The following is a 24874-nucleotide window of genomic DNA, read 5'->3' as shown; positions in this document are numbered from 1 at the left end:
TAAAATTGCCAGTTCAATTCCTAATGGAACAATTCTAAATCACCCATTTAAAATATTTATTGAATCACTAGAAAATATGACCTGGTGATATCATTGTACAGTGAAACCTGTTTCCTGCCCTCCAGAATGAGCCATAGTGCTGTATTTGAATAAGATCCTTCAGTAGAAGATAGTTACAAAATTACATGAACTTGTAAAACTTTGAACAAATGGGCATTGTCAAGAACCATATTTTATTATGGTTTAGACATAGTGTTCTTTATTGAATAAAAAATTTATAATTAAAGACCAGAACACCCATCTAACATTTTCTTTGAATTATTTAACTGCAGTTTTACTTGAATCAACCTATATACGTGGGTACTTGATTTGAACTTTAAAAACTTGATTGCAATCACTGTATCCTCAGAACATGTAGTAATCAAGCTAAGGCTAATAAAATTTATGGTTAGCGTGGTTCTCAGCATCACGTGAAATTTTAGGATAATTTATTGTTATTTATCCCTTGAGTACAGAAATTATATCCCTCAGCATTTTAAAAACAATTTAAATAAAAGTGAAATCAAGTTATTGGAGGCATGGTGCTTGGAGGCATGGTATGTGGTGTGTTTTAATACACATATATATATATATAATCCACATGTATATACATATTGTACACATTTAATATCTGTTGATTCTACTTCCTAAATAACTCTTCAGATAGTTTATCTCTTTCTGATGTCACTGTTTCTTCCTTTCCTTCTGGACCATATTTTAAACAGATGATTGAAATATCTTTCTGAGCATTATCTTTGGCTTCAGACTTACCTTGCTTCGATGTATTTTTCTATCAATCTTTGTACAACATATATTTCTTTCCTAAAAAAATTTTTTAAAGATTTTATTTATTTATTTGACAGACAGAGAGAGAGAGCACCAGCAGGTGGAGCAGCAGAGGGAGAGGGAGAAGCAGGCTCCGCGCTGAGCAGGGAGAGCCCGATGTGGGACTCGATCCCAGGACACTGGGATCATGACCTGAGCAGAAGGCAGTCACTTAACCAACTGAGCCACCCAGAAGCCCCCTAAATTTTTTCAAAATCTAATATATTGTATTTAGTAGGATAAAGCCCAAACATCCATGCATGATTAACATTTGTGCCCCTTAATTTTATAGTTCCTTCCATCCACCACTCCTACCCATGAACCCAAAGTTCCAGGCCTCGCAGACTGCTTGTAGCTGTCATAACACAGTCTCCTTTCACATGATGATGTCTTCAAATATTCTGTTTCCCATCTCTTGCATTTTATTGGATGCTTTCTTGTCTTGATAAGTTTTTACTGCCGTTTTAACATTCAGCTCAAGCATCGTCTAAACCCTGAAGTTGTCTCTGTTTCATTTTTCTAACTCCCAACCCTGAGTTAGACTAGTGGTTCTCCCAAGTGTGGTCCATAGACCAATAGCGTCAACATCACCTGAAAACTTTCTAGAAATGCACATTACCAGGCTCCTCCCTGGACCTATTGAATTAGAAACTCAAGGGGAAAAGGGCAGCAATCTGGGTTTTAGGAAGCCTTCATGGGAGGGTATGTGCTATGGTGACCACTGTGAATTGTGTAAGACTTGAATCACAGACCTGTACCTCTGAAACAAATAATACATTATATGTTTAAAAAAAAAAAAGAAGAAGATAGCAGGAGGGGAAGAATGAAGGGGGGGAATCGGAGGGGGAGACAAACCATGAGAAACTATGGACTCTGAGAAACAAACTGAGGATTCTAGAGGGGAGGGGGCTGGGAGTATGGGTTAACCTGGTGATGGGTATTAAAGGGGGCACGTTCTGCATGGAGCACTGAGTGTTATACACAAACAATGAATCATGGAACACTACATCAAAAACTAATGATGTAATGTACGGTGATTAACATAACATCCTAATAAAAAAAAAAAAGGCCTTCATGGGCTTCTGATCTCACTAGTTTGAGAACCACTGTTTTAGCAAATGAACTGACTCCTCTTTAAGTCACCTAAAATTTGGCTATTATTTTTGTTGTTGTTGTTTAAGATTCTCACTCTTGGGGCACCTGGGTGGCTCGGTGAGTTGGGTGTCTGCCTTTGGCTTGGGTTGTGATCTCAGAGTCCTGGGATTGGGCTCCCTGCTCAGCGTCGAGTCTGCTTCTTCCTCTCCCTCTGCTCCTCCCGCTGCTCGTGCTCGCTCTCTCTCTCTCTCAAATAAATAAATCTTTAAAAAGAAAAAAAGATTCTCACTCTTGATAAAATGTCAATCTATACTTTTAATTCTATAAATGTCAGAGACCATGTTTTGTCTTTATACTCACAGCACTTACAAAATGTGACACGTTGTATATATTCAGTAAATACTCAATGAATGAATGAAATACTTTGAAATTTATATTAGATGCCATTTGTTTTCAGTTTCTCTGATACTGCACACATTTCACTGGTTATGTCCTCCCTAAAATAACCAAAAGCCATTTGAGGTTACTTTTTCACCCAGTTCAGGATTAGGGAGCCCTGTCCCCCACCCCAACCATTATCAAATATTTTGATATTTGATGAGTTTCTACTTTTCAAGAATCTGGCAACTAATGCACTAGTTCATGCTAAATAAAAACTGCAGTTCCCATTCCCATTCACCACGCTTCCTCGCTATGTTTCTGTGGCGGCCACGGTCCAGATACGAACACCGGGCCGTTCCACAACCTTTATATCGCACACAGCACCACCTCACCAGGCAGCCTCTGGCTCACTTCCTGCCCCCTCTGCCTCCACATCTCCATGTGCACGTCCATAACCAGGACTCCCCAGAGTCAGTAATGTTCACCTGCCATCCCATCAATGCTTGGTTTCAAGGTCTCAGGAAACCAAAAGCCAAAGCACCTTCACAAAATGTTTGGCGTGTGTGTCCAAGTCGCCAGATGATAATTTAAGTTTCAACAACAAATTGTGGCTTCATATCTGCTGCTGTATTAGGTTCCCAGGGTTAACATTCAGTAATATATGTTATTCTACGAACTGAGGTGCATTTTAGAAAATTAAATATGAAATTGGTTTTCCCCCATTCCAGATCATTTATTCATCCTGAACTGTGATATAATTCTGTTAATTGACAGCAGCTTTTTTCTTCTCTCATTAACCACTTACCAGCTCCAACTTTACCTGACTATGAAGGAGTGGATGCCTCTCTCAATGAAACAGCCACCACAATAACCGTATTGTTGAGACCAGCACAGGCCAAAGGGGCACCAATCAGGTAAGGGGGGAAGATACGAGTAATAGGGCAAAATAGCAGTAGGAGAGATTGCTTAGCGGTCGATATAGTCCTTCATTTCTAAGAGATGGTCATTTGACGATGACTTTCAGAAAGGTTTTATTTTTGTTTTGTTTTGGTTTTGGTTTTCATTTGGACAAAGCCTACAGATAGACTTTTAAGAGTAAGATTTGAAGGGTTTTTTTTTTTTTTAAGATTTTATTTATTTATTTGACAGAGAGAGACACAGCGAGAGAGGGAACACAAGCAGGGGGAGTGGGAGAGGGAGAAGCAGGCTTCCCGCGGAGCAGGGAGCCTGATGCGGGGCTCCATCCCAGGAGGCTGGGATCATGACCAGAGCTGAAGGCAGACGCTTAATGACTGAGCCACCCAGGCGCCCCTTGAAGGGGGTTTTTGAGATATTCATGAACTGAACCACTCTCTGTACTCTTTGATTTAAGAGCATTGCTCTTTGATTTTTATTTTCTTCTAGTTCCATTTCATTCCACTTCCTCTGTCAATATCTATGGGATATGAGCTTTGAAGGTATTTCTCAGAAATAGAAGGGGAAAATAACTCCTATCCAATGCATTAAATCTGTTATAAATGATTTCATGTGAGTGCTTGAAATATAGGAAGTTTTGAGGAAATAAAAAGAGATTAGTTATAATGAATGCAGCTTATTTGACCTTTTAATTCCTAAATTGTTGCTTCTCAGGAATTCCATAGTAAATATTAAATTCAATTTGTGATTTCCTTTCTCTATCCGATATTAAAATCTCTCATATTACCCTCATCTTGCAGACTATGAGCCATGTTGTTTTCAAGAATTGGTTTGAATTAGGGCGCCTGGGTGGCTCAGTTGGTTAAGCGACTGCCTTCGGCTCGGGTCATGATCCTGGAGTCCCGCATCGGGCTCCCTGCTCGGCGGGGAGTCTGCTTCTCCCTCTGACCCTCCTCCCTCTCATGCTCTCTGTCTCTCATTCTCTCTGTCTCAAATAAATAAATGAAATCTTTAAAAAAAAAAAAAAAGAATTGGTTTGAATTATTCCAATGATTTTAATTCTTCATATTTGTAATTAGATAAATGTCCAAAACTTAAGCAAGTTTCCACGTGAAACTTGTAGATCTTGTGGATACTTTTATTTTTATACTTCCCTTAAGAAGGGGCACCTTGGTGGCTCAGTTATTAGACGTCTGCCTTCGGCTCGGGTCATGAGCCCCGCATCGGGCTCCCTGCTCATTGGGAAGCCTGCTTCTCCCTCTCCCACTCCCCCTGCTTGTGTTCCCTCTCTCACTCTGTCTCTCTCTGTCAAATAAATAAATAAAATCTTAAAAAAAAAAAAAGTAAGGCACAGAAATCAGTACAGATATTTCAGAACTGATTCATCTCAAGTTGTTTACACAAGTTCATTAAGAAAATAAAATTAATCTTTGTTCTGTGTATAAAATAAATACATTCAACCATCTGAGCACATATGAACCATTCAAACAGTCCTATATCATAGGAAAGGAAGATTTTTTAAATTTAAAAAAATTATAATAAAAAAATTAATAAAAGAACCTGAGTCCATAAAGAAAACTCCTTTCTGTTCTGTCTGACTAAAAATCTCGGGAAAACCATGCTGGAGAACAAGAGAGATGACTGAATACACTTGTAATACAAACACTTATGAAGCAGGGGCTCCTTGAAAATGGAAAGTATGTATATCGTGCTGTTCATGAATCAGTGATCTGTGAGTGAGTCTGATTGCTGATCCAGAGGTGAAAGAAAAAATGCCTGCATTCAACATCTTTTTCTATTGACAAGTAATCAGGGTCATTCACATGTTCCTACGTGTGATAAAATTTACTTTCTAGGTTTTACTTTCTAGGTGCTTAGTTCTGCTACTGCTGTTTAAATGAGCTACCAGGTACTTGCATTTATCTTGTAAGAGTTAGATATTTGAGTGAATTCAACTTTACTTAATGTAAGTTGCACACACAGTGTATAATTATTATTGTACCCTCATGCTACATAATGTAACTTTCACTGGCTCTTTGTTCATTTAATCATTTTATGACACAGACATTAACTGACTGTGTATTATGTGCCTGGCACTGTGCTAAACTTTGTTTGTAAATCAAAGACAAAATGATCACAACAGAACACACAGCCTGTGCCCAGATTTGCCATGGAAGATTTGTCATGGACAATCAAAGGAGTGTCCTTTGGTCATAATTGGTGTTGAGGAACTTTGTTGAATAAGTGAGTATGTTATCAATGACATGTTTTGAAATCAAAAGTCTTTCTTTTACCTCATTTATATTTACTTATTACAAAATTTCTAATGTCCAAAAATTCATAGAGTCTGAACTAGTGGTTATGCAAAAATCATCCTTAATAATCCTATATCCTCTTTCTCTGACACAGAAATGTACTTCTTTATATTTGTTGGGAAGACATTTCACCTTCTCTGGAATTGATTACAGTGGCTGAGAACTCCTAATTTTACATCATAGGATATTAGTGCTCAAAAATTAATTTACAGGGGCGCCTGGGTGGCTCAGCCAGTTAAGCATCTGCCTTTGGCTCAGGTCATGACCCTGGGGTCCTGGGATCAAGTTCCGCATTGGGGTCCCTGCGCAGTGGGGAGTCTGCTTCTCCCTCTGCCTTCCCCCACTAGTGCTCCCTCTCTCTCTCTCCCTCTCTCTCTCAAATAAATAAAAATCTTTAAAAAATAAAATGAAAAAAATTAATTTACAACCGAGAATACTATAAGAAGAAATAATTAAATAATATATAAACAACTATTTTAAAAGAATGTTATTAACAGGAAAAAAAAAATCTGCTTTCCAACTAATATTCTAATCCCATTTTGTCCATCTTTATTTTTTTACAATGACTTGCCCAGCTATCTGGGAATACCCATAGGTGGGGACCAGGTGGCAGGACCAGATTGGTCTTGTTGGGCAATTTGGCCTCAGATGAGCCCTGCTTCCTTTGCTTTTTGAGTCTTCCCAGGAGATAGTCCTGTCTTCTTTCCTCTGACCACATTCCTACCTTTGATATTGCTACCAGTAATTGGAGCCTTATCTTAAGGCTTATCTTGTCCAGTGCTCTAATTTCTTTGAAGATGAAGACCCAAATTGATGTAATCAATTTTCATAGCACTGTATTTATGTCCGATACTTCAAATCTTTGATTGGCTGCCCATCACTTCTTCAGATTCTTGAAGCTATTTTACTTTTCAGCCAGATTCATATTTATGCCAGCCTATTAGAATCTCTTATCTGCTAATGCTTGTTGCCATTCCACTCGGTATGTAACCCATCTTTTCCCCTCCCAATAAAAGCCAGACCTATTTACCACCTAGCTAAACCTCCTGAGATCTTACTTTACCATATTAGTAGCCTCTGCCAGACTGCACCTTACCATCCATTTGTCCCAAGTTCGGTGGAAATACCTAAGTCATTCTGCTCTGGTCTTCCTAATGTCAAACAAACTCCAATTCCTGAAGCCTCTATCATAGCACCTTGTTACAGAGAGTCTGTACATTGAGTTCCATTTAGTGTTATCAAGAAAGCCAAAGTTACCAATGGTTTCTATAAATTTATTAATCCCAATGACATTCAATATGCACCAGCAGCTGAACTGGATACTTGGAATAGAAATCCACATAAGGCAATTTAATATGTGCCCTAAACTGGGAATGGCAGACTCATAAATCAATGAACGATAACAATGCAGTATGCAGAAGTGAAATGACAGCAGTTAGAAAATGTGGTACTAGAGCTGAGTTTTGAAGGAGATGTAAGAATAAGCTCAGCCAAGGGTCACTTTGAAAAGAGGGGAGAGGTTGCTGAGAAGAGAAGACACAATGGTCCTCCCCAATAATTGCAAAGCGAATGATTGGGTATGTGGCCATGTGGTGCATTCCATAATTGCAAGTAGTTCAGATCATTGAGAGGGAAGGGTATGTGGGAGAAGAGAGGTTGGAGAAATAAGCAGGGGCCAGAGGGAGAGGCTGTTCAGTGCCAGTCCAAAAACTGAAGGTGGCCACAGAACGACTGTAAGCGGAAGCTATTATGAGCAATTTTATATTCTTGGAAAGACCACTCTGATAGAAACATAGAGAATGAACTGGGAGTAACCCAGACTGAAAGCAGAATGGTCCCAACGAGAAGTGCTCTTGGGCCACATTCAGACAGAAGCAGTGGAAATGCACGTGGGGCTGTCACTCTTCCACAAGGCTTTACACAAGTCAGAGGGATAAAGCTTGATGAGAAGCTGAAGGGAATGGAGACTTTAGGGGAGAGATGATAGTAGTTTTTATTTTAGAAGGGGGAGCAAAGCAAAAAGTCATCTAAGAATTCAAGGTATTTTTTTTGAGGTTATTAAGAAATGACAAATATTTTTATTTGTTGCGTTGGATTGCTGTCCCAAATCAAAAAGAAGGCATGCTCTCTTTGGAATGAGTTCTTTTGTATATTAGAAATTATAATATATGTTATAAATTTCTTGCAGTTCATTCTAAGGTATCATGATGTACACAGAGCAAATAATGTACACACCACTAAAAAATCCTGTTCTAAATAATTCAGCACTCAGTGTCACCAACCACTTTGTTCTTCCGTTCTCCTTTAAGACTGGTCCTAAAGTGTCTACCCGCTAATGTAAACACGTGCAGTGCAATTCTGGCAAGTGTGGTCTTTTTGACAAAATTAAATTTTGAATATATAATTATTCTAAAGGTTGAACATTGCTGTCTGACTTACCTAGACCTTTGACTCTCCTTACCGACTTTTTAAGATCTATCCCTAAAACTGGCGTCACTTGACAATCATTAGTATGATTCAGAACGAATATTACCCACATTTGGAACCAATTCCCTAAAATGCATAACTTTTTCGCTTTTATAAAAAACATTTTCCATTTTTCATAGATGGATTCAAAGTCCAGCCTGAGCAGATATAATTATAAATTATAGTGCGTAGAATGTCCCACTTATTAAAAGATTGACCTGATGGAACATAGCAGCTGCATATTGCAAAAACACAAGGAAGAGTCCCTCAGTGGTGAACTCAGTTTACTATAAGATGGAACAAATGAATGTGTATTTAACTGCAGCATTTTCCAAATACAAGCTCTATCTATTTTAAGCTGCCAGGAAGCTACCTATTCTAGGGTAACTAAATGTTTATTTTGTAGGTAAAACCTAATTTTTCATTTTAAAACATTAACTACCAGGTATTCTTAGTTAGGTAATTAGGAGATGTGAAAAGCAGTCAGAATCACCATTTCCTTGCAGCCACTCTGGAAAACGGTATGGAGTTTTCTCAAAGAGTTAAAAATAGAACTACCCTACAATCCAGCAGTTGTGCTACTAGGTATTTACCCAAAGGATACAAAAATACGAATTCAAGGGGATACATGCACCTTGATGTTTATAGCAGCATTATCTACAATAGCCAAATTACAGAAACAGCCCAACTGTCCATTGACTAGTGAATGGATAAAGAAGATGAGGTATATATGTGTGTATACACACACACATATGCACACACCACATCTTTATCCATTCATCTGTCAGTGGACATCGGGCTCTTTCCATAGTTTGGCTATTGTGGACATTGCTGTGATAACCATTGGGGTGCACATGCCCCCTTGAATCACTATGTTTGTATCCTTTGTATAAATACCTAGTAATGCAATTGTCTCCAGCCCTTTAGATGACTACAGCCCCAGCTAATAACTTGATTTTGACCTTATCGGAAATCCTGAGCCAGAACCATCTGGCTAGGGGGCGCCTGGATGGCTCAGTCGCTAAGCGTCTGCCTTCGGCTCAGGTCATGATCCCAGGGTCCTGGGATCGAGCCCCACATCGGGCTCCCTGCTCTGTGGGAAGCCTGCTTCTCCCTCTCCCATTCCCCCTGCTTGTGGTCCCTCTCTCGCTTTGTCTCTCTCTGTCAAACAAATAAAATCTTTAAAAAAATAAAAATAAAAAGAACCATCTGGCTAAGCCATTCCCAAAGTTCTAACCCACAAAAACCATGCAGTATTAAATGTTTATTGTTTTGAGCCACAGTTCTAGGGTAATTTATTTTGCAGGAGGAGATAACTGATGGAAGCACCCACATAGCTGAAACCTTCTCTTCAGGTCTCTCCTTAAAGGGCACTTTATCACATAGGTCTTTCTTGACCACTGCATATCAAATAGACATATTCAATCCTATTATTCCTTATTTCCCTTATCCTGCTTTAGTTTTCTTTAGAGCACTTATCTTGACATATTGTGTAGTTTTTTAAAATTCATTTATTTGTATTTCCCACTAGAATGTAAACTTCATGAGAGCAGAGACTTTTACTATTGTGTTCATTACCCTGACCTCAGCACTTAAAATAGTACATGGCATATATAGACACTCAGTAGATATTTGACGAATGAATGAATGGGCACTAGAGTTAAAAATACGATAGTCTTTATCTTTAGCTATATGCCAGGTAATATTTATAATGTAACATGTCAGTGATAAGCACAATAAATGTTATAAGACAGTGGTTTAGGGCCTTTTTCAAACCCGGAATTCCTGAGAGATACCTCAGATGGTTTTCCTCAACGAATCTGTGTCATTATAATTTGTGGGTGGATTGAGGACTAAATTGAAAAAGCATCCCACTTGACTCTAACTTCTACCCCAACTTCATCCCTGTTACCTACCTCCACCTTTAGAATTACCTCCATTGGCTTTAGAAGACAGAATAACACTAAGTGAACTAGTCAGAGAGGTTTTGTAGCAGAAGTAGAAAAACTAGAAACTCTTTGACAGGATGTTTGGTATGTTTAGTAACAATGGTCATTCAAACTTGAAATGGAGAACATACAGCAGGAGCTAGTGAGAGCAAGAGTGGAGGGATGAAGTAAGAGGTGTGGTAAGATCTTAACCCTAGTGTAAAAAGTATAGATTTTGACATGGGAGGGCTCCACATAGTTTTGACAAAGTGAAAAGTTAGAGTAGTTAATACTCAAAGTGCTGGCTTAGGAAAGTACCAACAGTTTGAAAAAATGGTTCTCTTTTGCATTCTCCATGAACAGTTCATGGCATTTAGAGAATACTCAAAAAAGACTGAATAGATGGAGTGATGGGTGGATGGGTAAATGGATACATAGAAGTTTGGATGGATGGATGGGTGCCTGGAGTACATGGAGAAAAAAATGGGAGCAAGAAAACTAAATGAGTAATATGAATGTAAGGTTGTGGAAGTAGTGGGAATGAAAAGAAATGGTATATTACAAGGGAGGTAGAACATGGTTAAAAATAGAACTTATTAAAGTTAATGCCAGGACTTTGAGCTTTGTTGATTCAGAAACTGATCCTTCCTCTTACAGAAATAAGGAGGTCCTGAGGGACGTGGCTTGTGTGTTTAAGGAGTAAAGAGATGAAGCACAGGGAATATCATGGTCACCAAAACAATATTTAAGCCTTTATTTACTCTGTAGGTCCTGAAAATGTTTGCGTTAGGGTCATATGAGCAACGGTGGCTGTGAGATCTTGGGAAGTCTGTTCATAAGAAAAATAGCAAAACACGGGAGCTAGGAAATTTCTCCTCAAGCTTTAAGGAGACATTTTAGATACAAAATGAGAGTGTACAATTGTATAATTCATTATTTGCTATCACTAAGAAGTTGCACTACCTAAAATTAAGACCAGATTCTCAAAGGTTTTACTTACAGGTTAAAAAAAATAAAAAGCAGCAACAACAACAAAAAACATAGTAGGCTGTTGTAGGTAATTTTGGTTTCAAGTTTCAACAATCTTAAGCATGAAGCCAAACAGGCTGTCTACCATCTGTATCATATAATCACTTTTTGAGCTAATGGCAAAATCCCCTTACGTATTTTTTTTTAAAGATTTTATTTATTTATTTGAGAGAGAGAATGAGAGACAGAGAGCACGAGAGGGAAGAGAGTCAGAGGGAGAAGTAGACCCCCCGCTGAGCAGGGAGCCCGATGCGGGACTCGATCCCAGGACTCCAGGATCATGACCTGAGCCGAAGGCAGTCGCTTAACCAACTGAGCCACCCAGGTGCCCTCCCCTTACGTATTTTTTTACAGTCTTGTAACTGAAGGAAAATTGTATGATGAGAAGTCATTGTTTGGCCTCCCAAAAAACTAAAAATGACTACATCCCAATGTCTAATCAAATTAAAGTATAGTGAAGTGAAATCATTTTTAGTTTTTTAACATAAGGAAATCGTATTTTCAGCATTGAGTGAAGATTCATCATGCCAGCATATTGATTTTTACTTAATTATAGAAATATTTTAAAACTTTAAAGGGAATGGGGAAATATGAAATATGGGCAGAGTGAATACAACTATTGAGGCGGCTTTGGGATATTTTAAATTGCTAGAGTACTAAGCTCAAACAATATGTAGATCCAACTAGAGTTAAGTACCATTCGGCAATTAGACAACCACAAGAGTGGAAAAGCACAGACCTATTTCATGTAATCAGTCAAATCACTTCTAATTTGATTTCTCATTCCTTATTTTCTGTCCTTTAGTTAATTTGTATTGATAAATAAGAAAGTAGCAGGGAAAAAAACAGACTTTAAAAAAGTAGAAGTGTGTGGTTGGACAACAGCCTGCTCACACAGATTGATCAATGAAGGGAAGATAATTTCTTTAAAAAAATGAATTTTACAATTTTTAGTTTGGGGTTCCATCTCAAATTCAGTGAGATCTTTCCCCAAGACCAGATTGCACCTTTTCTTCTTTTAATCCTCCCCAGCATCGTCAGTTTGCTTTGCTCCTGATAGATGTGTAGAGACAAGCTATTTTGGACGAAGTTCCTTAATTTGTAATATACAACTTATGTCAATGTAAAAGAATTCGTTAAGACTATTTACTAGGTTTTCTGGATTTTTCTAGAGATATGAGTTGATGGATGAGGAATTTATTTTTTAAGGATTAGGTTAAATAATTAACAAGTATGAGTAATTATCATTATTGCCCACTAGGGCGAGAATATGATGTTAGACTTGCTTGGGGAGTGTGCCTGTGAACGCTTGTCTGCCTAAGAGTATGTATCCACAGGACATGCAGCTGTGTAACATACAAATATGGATTCTAAGCTGAAAATAAACAGAAAAAAAGATGTTTGCTTAACACAGCATATGTCAGCTGTGATTCCTGTTTCTCTACAAGAGCTATGCTTACGTATTTCCTGTATTTTATTTTATTTTTTTAAAGATTTATTTATTTATTTTTAGAGAGATAGAAAAAGAGGGAGAGAGCAAGCACGAGCAGGGGAAGGGGCAGAGGGAGAGAATCTTTCAAGCAGACTCCCCGCCCAGCACGGAGCCTGATTGCGGGGCTCAGAGGCCCAACCGACTGAGCCACCCAGGCGCCCCTATTTCATTTTAAAATTGACAATCGCCTGCTCCATGGACCCCTCAAAGAGCATGTATCCTGTCAGTAGCATTCCTAGGAGCTTAGGGACCCAACTTGGCAGAAGTACAGAGAATGATGGACTAGACGTGATTTCAGATAACACAGGCTTCTGCCTTAGTTGCTTGCCCAAATCTAGATTTCTGACATTAATACAATTTCTGTCCTATATCTAAAGGAAAGGAGATAGATACCAAACTACCAAGTTCTCAGCAATATTTGAATGGAATATGGGAACTTGAAATGTTAGGAAGAAAAGAAAACCTTTATATAAAGCTTCTTTCTTTTAATCTCTGAGGTCTTCTGTTTGTAGGCATAAGAGAGTTTATATTAAGTTAGAATTCTAAACCAGATTCTAAAGCAATATAAAATTTTATTTTTAATTATCATAAATGCAAATTCAGTTTTTTCTCTCTCTGTCTCTCTTTTGGTATGTCCGTCTGTCTCTCTCCTCTCTCTGTCTCTCTCCCTCCTCTTTCTCTTTATAGAAGTTCATTAAAGAAAAGATTCTGTTCCTGTTGGAGAGTCATTCAGTGACTGTTGTCCCTATATAGAATGAGCGTATTTGCCTAGAGACAGCCCTACATACAGCTTATTTCTATTCAATTTACATAAGCGACCACAATGCATTTTTTCTTGATTTTCAGGGATTTTTAAATTCATTAAATACATATAAAATATATGAAGAATGTCAACTTTCTCAGGTGTACATTACCTAAGAAAAGTTTACCTGAAGAATATACTACAAAGGAAGAATAATATTAATATACCAGTTTCAGCAATTGGTTTAAAAAAAAAAAGTTAATGATTAGGCAGACTTTCGTTTTAAAGTTGCGTTATTTTTTCTTTGATTTCCTCTGTAAAATAATAGCTATTGTAGAGAAGTTTTAAGACTTTTAAGAAAGGTATTAGAAGGTTTAGATTCAAGCTTTAATAGGGCAAATGCCATCTGTTTCTACAATTTGTACCATTTTATTATTAACAACGCTAGAAGAAGGAAGCAGTCTATTTCAGTGGCGAGGACAGATTTCTGTCCATCTGTGCCCGCGTTGCCGCATGCCACCCGCGCTTTCTGTCTGCATAACTCCGAGCCGGTGTTGATGCCGAGGCAAGGTCAGGAGGTGGGGAAGCCTGTCAGCACATTCTGTCTCTAATGTGATGACAGCCCCACCCTGGTGCTTTGAGCCCCACCCTGAGGCACTCATTCTGTTGGGCCTCAGACCAGGGCCTTTTGTACCATCATCTCAAAGGAAAATGTTAACTTTAAACATTGAAAAATATCAGACAAAGAACTTAATCCAGTACATGTCTCTCGTTATTGGGGTGGCTCATTTCTCAACATTAAAAAATGTGTAGGGCGCCTGGGTGGCTCAGTGGTTAAGCGTCTGCCTTCGGCTCAGGTCATGGTCCCAGGGTCCTGGGATCGAGCCCCGCATCGGGCTCCCTGCTCGGCAGGAAGCCTGCTTCTCCCTCCTCCACTCCCCCTGCTTGTGTTCCCTCTCTCGCTGTGTCTCTCTGTCAAATAAATAAATAAAATCTTTAAAAAAAATAAAAATAAAAATAAAAAATGTGTAGAGTTCTGCGGTGATTTTTCTTACTTTTTTCCAGTTCCTTAGTACCTACGCCGAGTTGGGGGGAAGGAGAATCCACATGAAATTCTATTCTATTGCAAAATAGCTGGAAAAAAAGCATACAGTGGGTTAAGACTGACTTTAAAGACTTTGAAATGTTGCATGTTAATATTAAATACCTCTTTTTTTTTTTTTGAGAAATCTTAGTATGTAGAATCTCTAAATGTGTGCTTTTTTTTTTTTTCTTTTTCCAAAAAGTGCCTATCAGATTGTTGTGGAGGAGTTGCACCCACACCGAACCAAGAGAGAAGCTGGAGCAATGGAATGCTACCAGGTCCCTGTTACATACCAAAATGCCCTGAGCAGGGGTGCACCATACTACTTCGCTGCAGAACTGCCCCCAGGGAATCTTCCCGAACCTGCCCCATTCACAGTGGGTGACAATAGGACCTATCAGGGCTTTTGGAACCCTCCTTTGGCTCCACGAAAAGGATACAACATCTATTTCCAGGCAATGAGCAGTGTGGAGAAGGTGAGCTTCCTCCAAAATTTGCTTTTTCACTGCTCTGAGGAAGAACTGCAGTTGAATTTTATAAATACTCAGTAGCATTGGTCAGGGAAAAAAAGAAGAAAGAAAGGAGGGGAAAGAAACACACCCGTGTGTAGGGGGTGTTGTTTCTGTTCTCAACAGTGTGCACAGTTTTGGACGGACTGTCAGGCTGAGGCTCCAAGCCCGTTCCATGGCATGGGATTCCTGTTTCATAGTAACTGCCTCTCCTCGAGCCTTCCTCAGGAAAGCCCACAAGAACAATTGTGAGCAAAATGGTTTGAAAAGGTGGGTGTGCTGCTGCTGGGAACTCCAGCCCCAGTAAATACAGGCATCGTTCTGTCGTCTTTGCTCAGTGGTGGCACACTTCAGAAGATTAAATTTACTGCAGGATAAACAGAATACGTGTTCCACAGCGGGCTAATAAACCCTTATAAACTCTTCAGAGGGTACAAGCCAAATAGTAAATAGCAAGTAACAGTCCTCTGATTACAAACTAATAGGGTGCCTGTGGTATATCTGACAGATCCTAAACAGAAGGCTGCCCGGAGATGGCAGGATGCTGTGCCGTTAGAGAAGTCTGTTTTCCGTTTCCCCACTTGCCCCTCCTTTTCCCATTTTGGACACAGTTGTTTTTGAACACTGCCGCTGATCCCAAATGAGTATTGAAGAGGAAGACACAACAGGAAGATAGAAACTACCAGTGGTTCCATATGGGGGGAAATTACCTGGCCTTTCATGGCTCATGCTGTTCTCTTTGAAAGATTTTCTTTCCTAAAACTTATTTAATATTTTTTTTCGGAAGGGGATAAGGAAAAAAAAAATTCAAGAATAGAAAACTCACAATTTAAAATCCAATAGAAGACTGGCATTTTTGTGCACTTGTAGCTAGATAGGAAATTTCTGGGTTTGGGTAATTGAATCCCTGAGGTGGGTTCCTAGGAGATGTTGTGAAGTAGGTGATATCCAATTGCAACAGGCATATTATACCTTGGAATAGTTAAGGTGAAAGACATAATCCAGTTGGCTTTTCTGCAGGGGCCATGAGAACTTAGGGTATCAACTGTCTGCTTTCAAATGAAAGCTCTCTCTTTCGCCTACCTAGATTCCTTTGCCAGTATATGGCAAAGGGAAATGCTACGGCATCTTCTAGGAGGTACTACTCCAAAGCCACGGGCTGCCCATGGTTGAGAACATTATTCTTGTCTCCTCTCTAGTTTATTTCTATGTGAGTGGGAGTCTTTGAGGCAGGTTGGCTGCCCGCTTCCCACATGCCCATCATTGCACATCACTGGTACAACTGGGCTGCTCAAAAAAGAGAAGACCATGGAAGTTATTATTCCATTCTGGGTATAAAGTAGCATAGCGGTAGAAAACATAGTTCTGCCTTTGGGTATTCATCTTTAGAGATGTGAGCAATTCCAGATTCACTTTTGTTCCTGGGTCCGTGGTATAAGAGGAGTGTTAATGAATGTCTGTTACTTACAAAGGATTTTCTCTGGCACTGTTTGAAAGCCTTGATATGAACGTTCTCTTCTAATTGTTGATATATCTACATGTGGTTTAATCAAAGTACAGAGTAACAACAATATATCTCACAGTTATCTTGGCAAGTGGTTTCAAAATGGATGTGGTTCCTACGAGCAGAGACTGGAAATCCTGGTGAAATTAACAGCAGTTGCTTTTAGGAAATCAGAATCCCTTTGGGCCTTTGTGGGAATGTGGAACAATCTCCTGGAGCAGACTGTAAAGGCTTCAAGTCACAATTAAGTAATAGAATGCAAAGTTTTATTTTTAACTACTAATTCCCCCTCAGTGCTTTGTTTTGTATAATTAAGAGGAAATGGTAAGCTCTTGGCTTTCAATATGTGGAACTACTCAAGATGGAGTTACAAATACATCCTAAAAACAAATAGCTTTTGTTTTGTTTACTGGCTTTACCATCTTTTCCAACCTCCGGTATGTTCAAAGATACAAACTGAAGGAACTAAGTCCTGGAGGTGTGTGGTGTGGGCCTAGAAGTGCATTTCACCAGATAGTGCCACACCGCAACATTAAAAAGGAAGGAAGGGAGGAAGGAAGGAAGGAAGGAAGGAAGGAAGGAAGGAAGGAAGGAAGGAAGGAAGGAAGGAAGGAAGGAAGGAAGGAAGGAAAAAAGGAAAAGGAAAGGAAGAAGGAAGAAAGGAAGGGAGGGAGAGAGAGAAAGAAGGAAGGAAGGAAGAAAGAAAAGAAAGAAAGAAGAACCTGAAATGATCTTTGTCCTTTCCCATTTCAACTTATCCTTCCTCAATTCCATCTGTCTAGCAAGAGTAGGAAAATAGTCCCAATGAGAAATCTTTAACCCCTAACAGCAAAATTAAAAAAGAAAAAAGAACAGATGAATCATACTACAGCTGTGATGCAACTTTTGGATGATCTCTCTCACTACTGTCATTTAGCTCAGTAGTCGTGCTGGGATCCAAGTGAGTGTATGGGATGTTCACCTTTGGTCTGAGTCTACAGCTGTGTGGTGAGAATGAAGTTGGTGTCTGGATCTGATTTGTATTAGCTTTGCAAACACATTTTTCTTTCTAATTGTTTAAAAAGTATGGTAAGTACAAATACAGTGCTCTTACTATTTGTCCCAGACAAGAGAGCCTGTTTGATTATAAGATGAAAACAGACATCTGAGTTTTTAGAAAATACTGAAACATTTTTAAAAGTTCTTACTTCAGATTTTTATTTTTATTTTTTAAATAAAAAAGTTTCCTTGATATTGCAGTTCTGCTCTTCATAAACCTCATTTATAAGCCGGGATTATGAAATAGGAAACATTGTCTATACACTGACTGTTCTCTTTCATGTTTCACTCCATCAGGAAACTAAAACCCAGTGTGTACGAATTGCTACAAAAGGTAAGAGGTTTGCCTTTTTTTTTTTTTTCCTTGAGATTCCATTCTCCAGCTTTCTAAAATGAAAGAGCTTTGTTCCCTGCTTCAGGGCTAATTAAATGTGGCACTTCTATTACAGAGTATTTGTAGTAGGGCCCATTTAAACTGCCAGCCAAGTTCTCTGACTCACTTGGGTGTCTTTAGCACCTAATGGGGTGCTACTTTTATCCTCTAGTACTTGACTGGAGGAATCCTGTTATGAGGATAGGAAGGATTTAGAAAACCTTAGAAGGGCTTATTTCTGCCATTTAGTGTCTGAAAGGTCTTATGTTGCTGATCAACCAATATATTAGGAAAAGCTCAGCACTATCAGCTCAAAATAGCAAGTTGCTTGTTTAAAAACCTCTGTTACTTTCTGTGGTAGACAATAGACATAAATAGGAACTGAGCTAGTCTGTGCATATGTAAGAGCAGAGGTGTGGAGACTGCTCCTTATCTTCATGAGTCGTACAATTCAGTTGAAGCTACTTTACCTTTTTTTTTTTAACTTAAAAAAATTGTTTTAATCCAGTTGATGCCAAGAAATTAGATCTGTGATGGCTGATGACCAGGGTAATCCTGCTGACATTGCATATTATAGCTTAGTTGCCTAGTTTCTTTAGGGGGAAACATTTTCATCTTTGAATGAGTATTTGGAGTTCAGGTGTGAGAAAGTCTCCTGCATTCACTATGTTTATAGTCCATTTAAGAGTTCTTTGTGCCAACGAGAGAGAGAGCTATTTGGTGTATTCTAGCAAAAGAAACAGGAAAAAGCTGTCCCCGTGCAGACGTGGGACTCCGCAGAGGGTTGGTGCTCTGGGTAGTTTGTGCCAAAATTAGTATTAAACCCACATTCATGAGCAGTAGTTGATTCATTTGGGGTAGAAATGAATGGCCATATTCTGTTTGTGCTGGCATCTTTCCTTTCATCATTTTTCTCCATTTAATCATCAATCTGCTCAATTAAGCATTTGTGTTTTACTCATGATTTGTAAAGGCAATAAAGAAAGACTTTTCCCTTGACTCATGAGAAGTAATAAATAAAAAAAGCTTCACAGAAGAGGAAAAAAATACACCTTTTTTTTCAATTCAAATACTAAGATTCCTCATAATTTTAAAAATTAAGCAATCCTTAATGACTGGATGAGAAAATATATACAGATAAACGTATAATGGATAGGCATTTATTTTATTTTAAAAGCTTAGCTTGTAGATCAAAAAATTAGAGCTGAAATTTTTAGAAGATAATGGCAGAAGACATTTAGATATATATCACCTATGTTTTCCCAGATTTAAAATAGAGCCAGATATACAAAATGGTCTTGCATCATCCTCCAAGAAGCTCTTTAGATATGGTCATTCTACATATCTATAGTTGAGAAAAGAAAGCTATAAATGATTCTAAAATTTTAAATTTTCTTATTTGGTTATTGAATTATTTGCATTTACACAAGCTGTTTAAATGTCATTTTATCCCTATCTCAATACATATAAAATTATAATGATGAATATCACATGATATTTAGACTGTAGGGGAGGTGAGATTATGGAAATTGAACTTACCATGTGGCATACAGTATCTGCCAGAAACCAAGAGGTAGTAAGAAAGAGTTCATTTGTGGTAGTGTCTGCTTTGTCTAGTAATCTATCCCTGCTATTTTTCTGAGCCTCAGTCTGACAGTGTGGCTTAATGAGTGAGAGAAAAGGACTCTGGCCCTGGACTATCTGGGTTCAAATCCTGACTTTGCCCCTCACTTTAGTGTTGGCAAATCATTTACCCATCATCTTCAAAATAATAATATTAGAGTACCCTTCTCTTACTGTTATTGTGAGGAATAAAATAGTTTATGTATATGAAATGCTTCAATAATGCCTGGTATATTGTGACTATTACATAAAAGTTAATTGCCAATTATTATCATCATCATAATTATTACAGTCATTGTGTACCTTACTTCAGAGAGACATACTGTAGTCCACCCATGTCTGTGGAGCATACATTCCAAGACCCACAGTGGATAATTGAAACCACAGATAGTACCAAACCCTATATATACACTATCGTTTTTCCTTATCGTTTTCCTTACTTATGATAAAATTTAATTTATAAAATAAACACAGTAAGAGATTATCAACAATATCATTATAAAGTAGAATAGTTATAACAATATACTGTAACAAAAGTTATGTGACTGTGACCCCTCTCTCTTTTTCTCAAAATATCTTACTGTACTCACTCTTCTTATTCTTGTGATGATGTGGCTTTGATAAAGCCTCTTTGATGAGATGAAGTGAGGTGAACGATAGTAGGCTACTACTGACCTTCTGACAATAAGTCAGAAAGTGGATCATGTTTCTGGACCACAGTTGACCATGGGTAACTGACACCATGGAAATCAAAGCTGGATAAGGGTGTAATTTGTGTTATATAGTTATGAAAGAAATATGTATAAAAACAAAACTGAATTTCTGTGATAGAGATTACTTGGAAAAAAGTAGGTTTTTTTAAATTTAATTCCTTCTCTGAACATTTAGCATTTTTCCATTTACGAAAAACCACACTTTTTAGTTTAAAATCAATGTATTGCCTGACTACATTTTGCACTAACACCATTCAAGTATTAGTCAGCTTTGGAATAAATTTTTTGGTATGAAAATAAAAAAGTTTTTCACTGGGGCGCCTGGGTGGCTCAGTCGTTAAGCGTCTGCCTTCGGCTCAGGTCATGATCCCAGGGTCCTGGGATCGAGCCCCGCATCGGGCTCCCTGCTCAGCGGGAAGCCTGCTTCTCCCACTCCCTCTCCCACTCCCCCTGCTTGTGTTCCCGCTCTCGCTGTGTCTCTCTGTCAAAAAAATAAATAAAATCTTTAAAAAATAAAAAAAAAAAAAAGTTTTTCACAGAACATGTTGAAGACAGACTTAACAGTCAAAATGGCATAACCATATTGACTGAGGAAGAGGCATGAAGGAACCTTCTGGGCAAGGAATGGTTCAGTATTATCATAAGAATACACACAGGTAAAAACCCGTTAAACTGTATACTTAAAATGTATGTAGAGGTCCCTGGCTGGCTCAGTGGTTAGAACATGTATGTGACTCTTGATCTCAGGGTTGTGAGTTCAAGTCCCACATTGGGTGTGGAGCCTACTTTAAAAATAAAAAATGTGTGCACTGTACTAATTTAGGGGACTGAAAATTCTTATGGTAATGTGAGAGAATATAAAAGCCAAGAACAATTAGCGTACATACTAGAGTAGCACGATGATTTTGAAAATTTTTTGACATGTGAGAATTGTTCTAAAAAATTTCCAGTATATATTGTTTCCTGCCTTACTGGAACTCATTCCTTATGATGGCCAACACAAAAAGAGGATATAGACATTGGCTTGATCACTAAAAAAAAGTATGAAGTAAACAATCAAGGTTATAATGTCTAAAATGAAGAGTGGTGTGAACACATGTTATGAGACAAGAGAAGAGGTGTTTGGAAGTTGTGTACATTGCAGTTAAGATCAGTGGTGCTGGCCTCTGACTCGTGTGTAGGTAAGAAGTCATTGCGAAGCCATGTGTCAGGAATGAAATGGATGGGCTGATCTAAATTATCATGAGAAACATGAAAGTCATTCCATTTATAAAACAGCAGACCCCAAACTAGAATTGTTGCAGACCTATGAAAAGGACTTTAACCAGCTGTATCTTGGAAAAGCAGTTTAAGGAGAGTAAATTTCGGGAAAGATTTTTGTGGTACATCAAGGAGGAAGGACAACACTGGGAAGTCACTTGTGCAGTGAGGTGGGAACACCATGCAGCTTGCACGCTCAGCATGCTTAGATGCATGTCTCTCTAACCTCTACTGAAAAGAAAGTGTTTTAGGTCGTTTAATGTAGTTTGCTCTCTGCCCTTTTACATATAATTTATAACAGTGCTCTGAATCCATATATACACACATACACACATGCACACACAATTATTTGCAGATTAGTAGCTAAGATCTTGTGCTTTGTTGCCATAAATAAATTATAGTGCAATAACTATTCCTTTCTTAAAGAAATTTTCTTCATGAGTAACACCTCTATGGTAAGATTTAAACATACCAAATTATGCAAATATTACATAAATTATAACAAAATTTACCCAAAGAATTTTCAAAAAGTACTTCTGGAAATATGCTGTATCCATATTAAACTAACAAGAGGGGGGTCCAGGTGGCTCAGTCAGTTAAGTGTCTGCCTTCAGCTCAGGTGATGATCCCAGGGTCCTGGGATGGAGTCCCAGGGAGCCTGCTTCTCCCTCTCCCTCTGCTGTTCCCCCTGCTTGTGCTCACTCTCTGGCTGTCTCTCTCTCAAATAAATAAATAAAAATATAAAAATAAATTAATTAATCAATTAACAAGAGATGCATTTCAATTGAATTTTTATTTTCTCTTGTTCAATATTTAGTATGTTATGTCATTTAAAATTTTCTCTCTGTATAAAAAATCATTTATGGACCCATGTATTTATTCATTTACATAAAATTATTCTCAATGTAAAGCAAGTATGGATAAGAAATCCAAATATTGAGTATTTCCTTAAAATAAAACTGAAAAAGAAAACCAACAGTTTGAGAAATTGAAAGTGTTTTAATCTGTTTATATAAGTAGCTTATATTTTGAAACGATTTGGCTGTGTCCAATTTCTCCCTTATCTGAATTTCTGGATTTTTGAAAGAAAACTGGTTATTTAAAATTTAATTTTAATGCAAGTTTCTGTGTTGTTTGAATCTGTTTATTTTCCCCAAAAAAAGTCACATTTCCACTGATAAAAGCCATCACATTTGGTAGAACATAAAAATGTGCAATATATGTAAATTTATTTTAACATAGCATTTAAGGTAAAAAGGAGGGGTTTAAGTTAATAAAATAAGGCTCTATTTTATATTATGACAAACGCTTAAATTCCCAAGTCACGAATGGATTTTATTCCAAATCTCCATTTGTAAATAGTTTGCTTTGGCAGACTATTGTTTGTCTACCCATTAGCCATTCTTTGACTTCTTCCAATTTCATTTGGATATCAGTATTCTAATCATTCATTTAGCAAATATTTATTTAATGCCTGTAAATTACCACACAATGTTCTAGGCCCTGGGGATCTCATTTAGCCAGTATTTACTTAAGGCCTATAAATTACCATACGATGTTCTAGGCCCTGGGGATAAAGCAGTGAAATAAAGAGAACAAAGATCTTACTTCCGTGGAACTTAAATTCCAGTAGAGGAAACAGACCAGACAAAATAAATATGTGATATGTCAGAGGGTGATACTTTCTTTGGAGAGAGATGAAGCAGTAAGGGGGGGGATGGAAATTCTGGGGCACGTGTCTAGGCCATAACTATTTCACATACGGTGATTAGAGAAAGACTCCCTGGTAAGGTCAAGGACACGAGGCAGTAACCCCTGTGGGGAAAGATCACACAAGGCAGAAGGAACACGTGCAAAAACCTTGAGGAGAATGTGTCCTTAGCTGCTCAAGAAAGGTGAGCTCAGACTGAGGGGATAAATCAGATGGGTTCAGATCAGCAGCCCTCAAACTTCAGTGTTAGTAGAATCATCTGGAGGGCTTGTTAAGGAGATTGCTGGTCCTTAACTCCAGAGTTTCTGTATCAGTAGGCCTGGGGAGGGGCCCAAGAATGTGCATTTCTAACAAGTTTACTGCTGATGCTGATGCTCCGGGGACCACACTTTGAGAACCACTGATCCAAACAAATCCCATGCACCTGGCCAGTGATTGCTTTAGGTTGTGTATGTCACTCAGTTTTGGTCAGGGAGATCTAAGGATCTGTCTTCTGTTGGGTGTTCTAACAAATTGGTTCCTTTCTGATTTATAAAAGAGAGATGGCAAGAATAATCTTCAACCTATCTTTCTTATCTTGGGGCATTGTTTTATAAAGTTGTGATATTAGTTGTGATATTAAAATTGAGAGCAAAACTGGCTAAAAAGAAGGGAAAGTCAAGGAAAACAAATAAGCCAACTCCAAGCCCGAACAGCTCTGAGCTTTTGAATTACCCATTGCTAGAACTCCTTAACCCCAGATATTTATGTTTGAAAAAACAAAAGTCTTTTTTTTAAAAACACTTTTTTTTTAAAAGATTTTATTTATTTATTTGAGAAAGAGAGTGAGAGAGAGAGAGCACGAGAAGGGGGAGGGTCAGAAGGAGAAGCAGACTCCCTGCTGAGCGGGGAGCCCAATGCGGGGCTCGATCCTGGGACTCCAGGATCATGACCTGAGCTGAAGGCAGCCGCTTAACTGACTGAGCCACCCAGGCACCCCGAAAAAAAAAAAGTGTTTATGGAAATCACTACTTGTGGGTAATCTGTTCCCTGCAGCAAATAGTGTCTGAGCTGATGTTAGATTTTTATTTTACCTTGGGAATAATATCTTTAAAAATAGTGGTTTGGGTCCAGTGTGATATGTCAAGGACAAATTATTTCATACAGTGATTGCAGGAAAGCACCTAAAATCCATATAACCTAATCATTACCAATGGCATTTAAAAAATAAGGAATTCCCTGGGCGACTGGGTGGCTCAGTCAGTTAAGCGTCCAGCTCTTGATATTGACTCAGGTCATGATCTCAGGGTCGTGAGATTGAGCCCTGGTCGGGCTCCATGGTCTATGTGGGGTCTGCTTGAGATTCTCTCTCTCTCTCTCCCTCTGCCCCTTCCCCTGCGCGTGCACGCCCACGCACTCGCTCTCTCGCAAATAAATAAAATCTTTAAAAAATAAATAGGGAATTCCTTTTAGGTGTCACTCTAGAATACCAGGAACACATCCTTACTGGCCTTCTGAGAGAGCTAGAAAGAAGGAACCCGGACAGTTTCACCAGAAACTGTGGAAAAAAGGGAATTCCAAAAGCTAAGGCATGCATATTTGCATTCATCCATTTACTTATTAGCAGTTTATTCATTCTTTTGATAAACCTAAAGTTGACATGTGATTGTGAAGGATGCCTGTAAGGTGGGTTTAATTCATTTTATTTATCCCTGTCCAGGGAATGGTCTAAGTCAGATGATTATTAACTCAGAATACTGCTTATTTTAAACGATGATATGCAGTCTTCCCTGATTCCTCAGAAATATCTTGACTTCATTGCTAGTGTGCATTTTAAACATGCATTCCAATAT

General features: G+C 38.3%; 1 protein-coding gene across 4 annotated transcripts in view; it reads left to right on the top strand.

The window, feature by feature from the left end:
• PTPRK (protein tyrosine phosphatase receptor type K) overlaps positions 1–24874 on the top strand; it is a 532644-nt gene that overhangs the window by 420126 nt on the left and 87644 nt on the right. For all 4 annotated transcript variants that reach the window (XM_081828970.1, XM_081828968.1, XM_081828967.1 and 1 more), the window contains exons 11-13: positions 3149–3254; positions 14514–14787; positions 17660–17696. In XM_081828970.1, the coding sequence (XP_081685096.1) occupies positions 3149–3254; positions 14514–14787; positions 17660–17696 (417 nt within the window). The remainder of the gene's footprint in view (positions 1–3148; positions 3255–14513; positions 14788–17659; positions 17697–24874) is intronic.

This window comes from Leptonychotes weddellii, chromosome 8 (assembly GCF_054177405.1).
Source record: "Leptonychotes weddellii isolate Sample4059 chromosome 8, ASM5417740v2, whole genome shotgun sequence".
Classification (NCBI taxonomy): Eukaryota; Metazoa; Chordata; class Mammalia; order Carnivora; family Phocidae; genus Leptonychotes; species Leptonychotes weddellii.
This window is presented reverse-complemented; position numbering and strand designations above follow the sequence as displayed.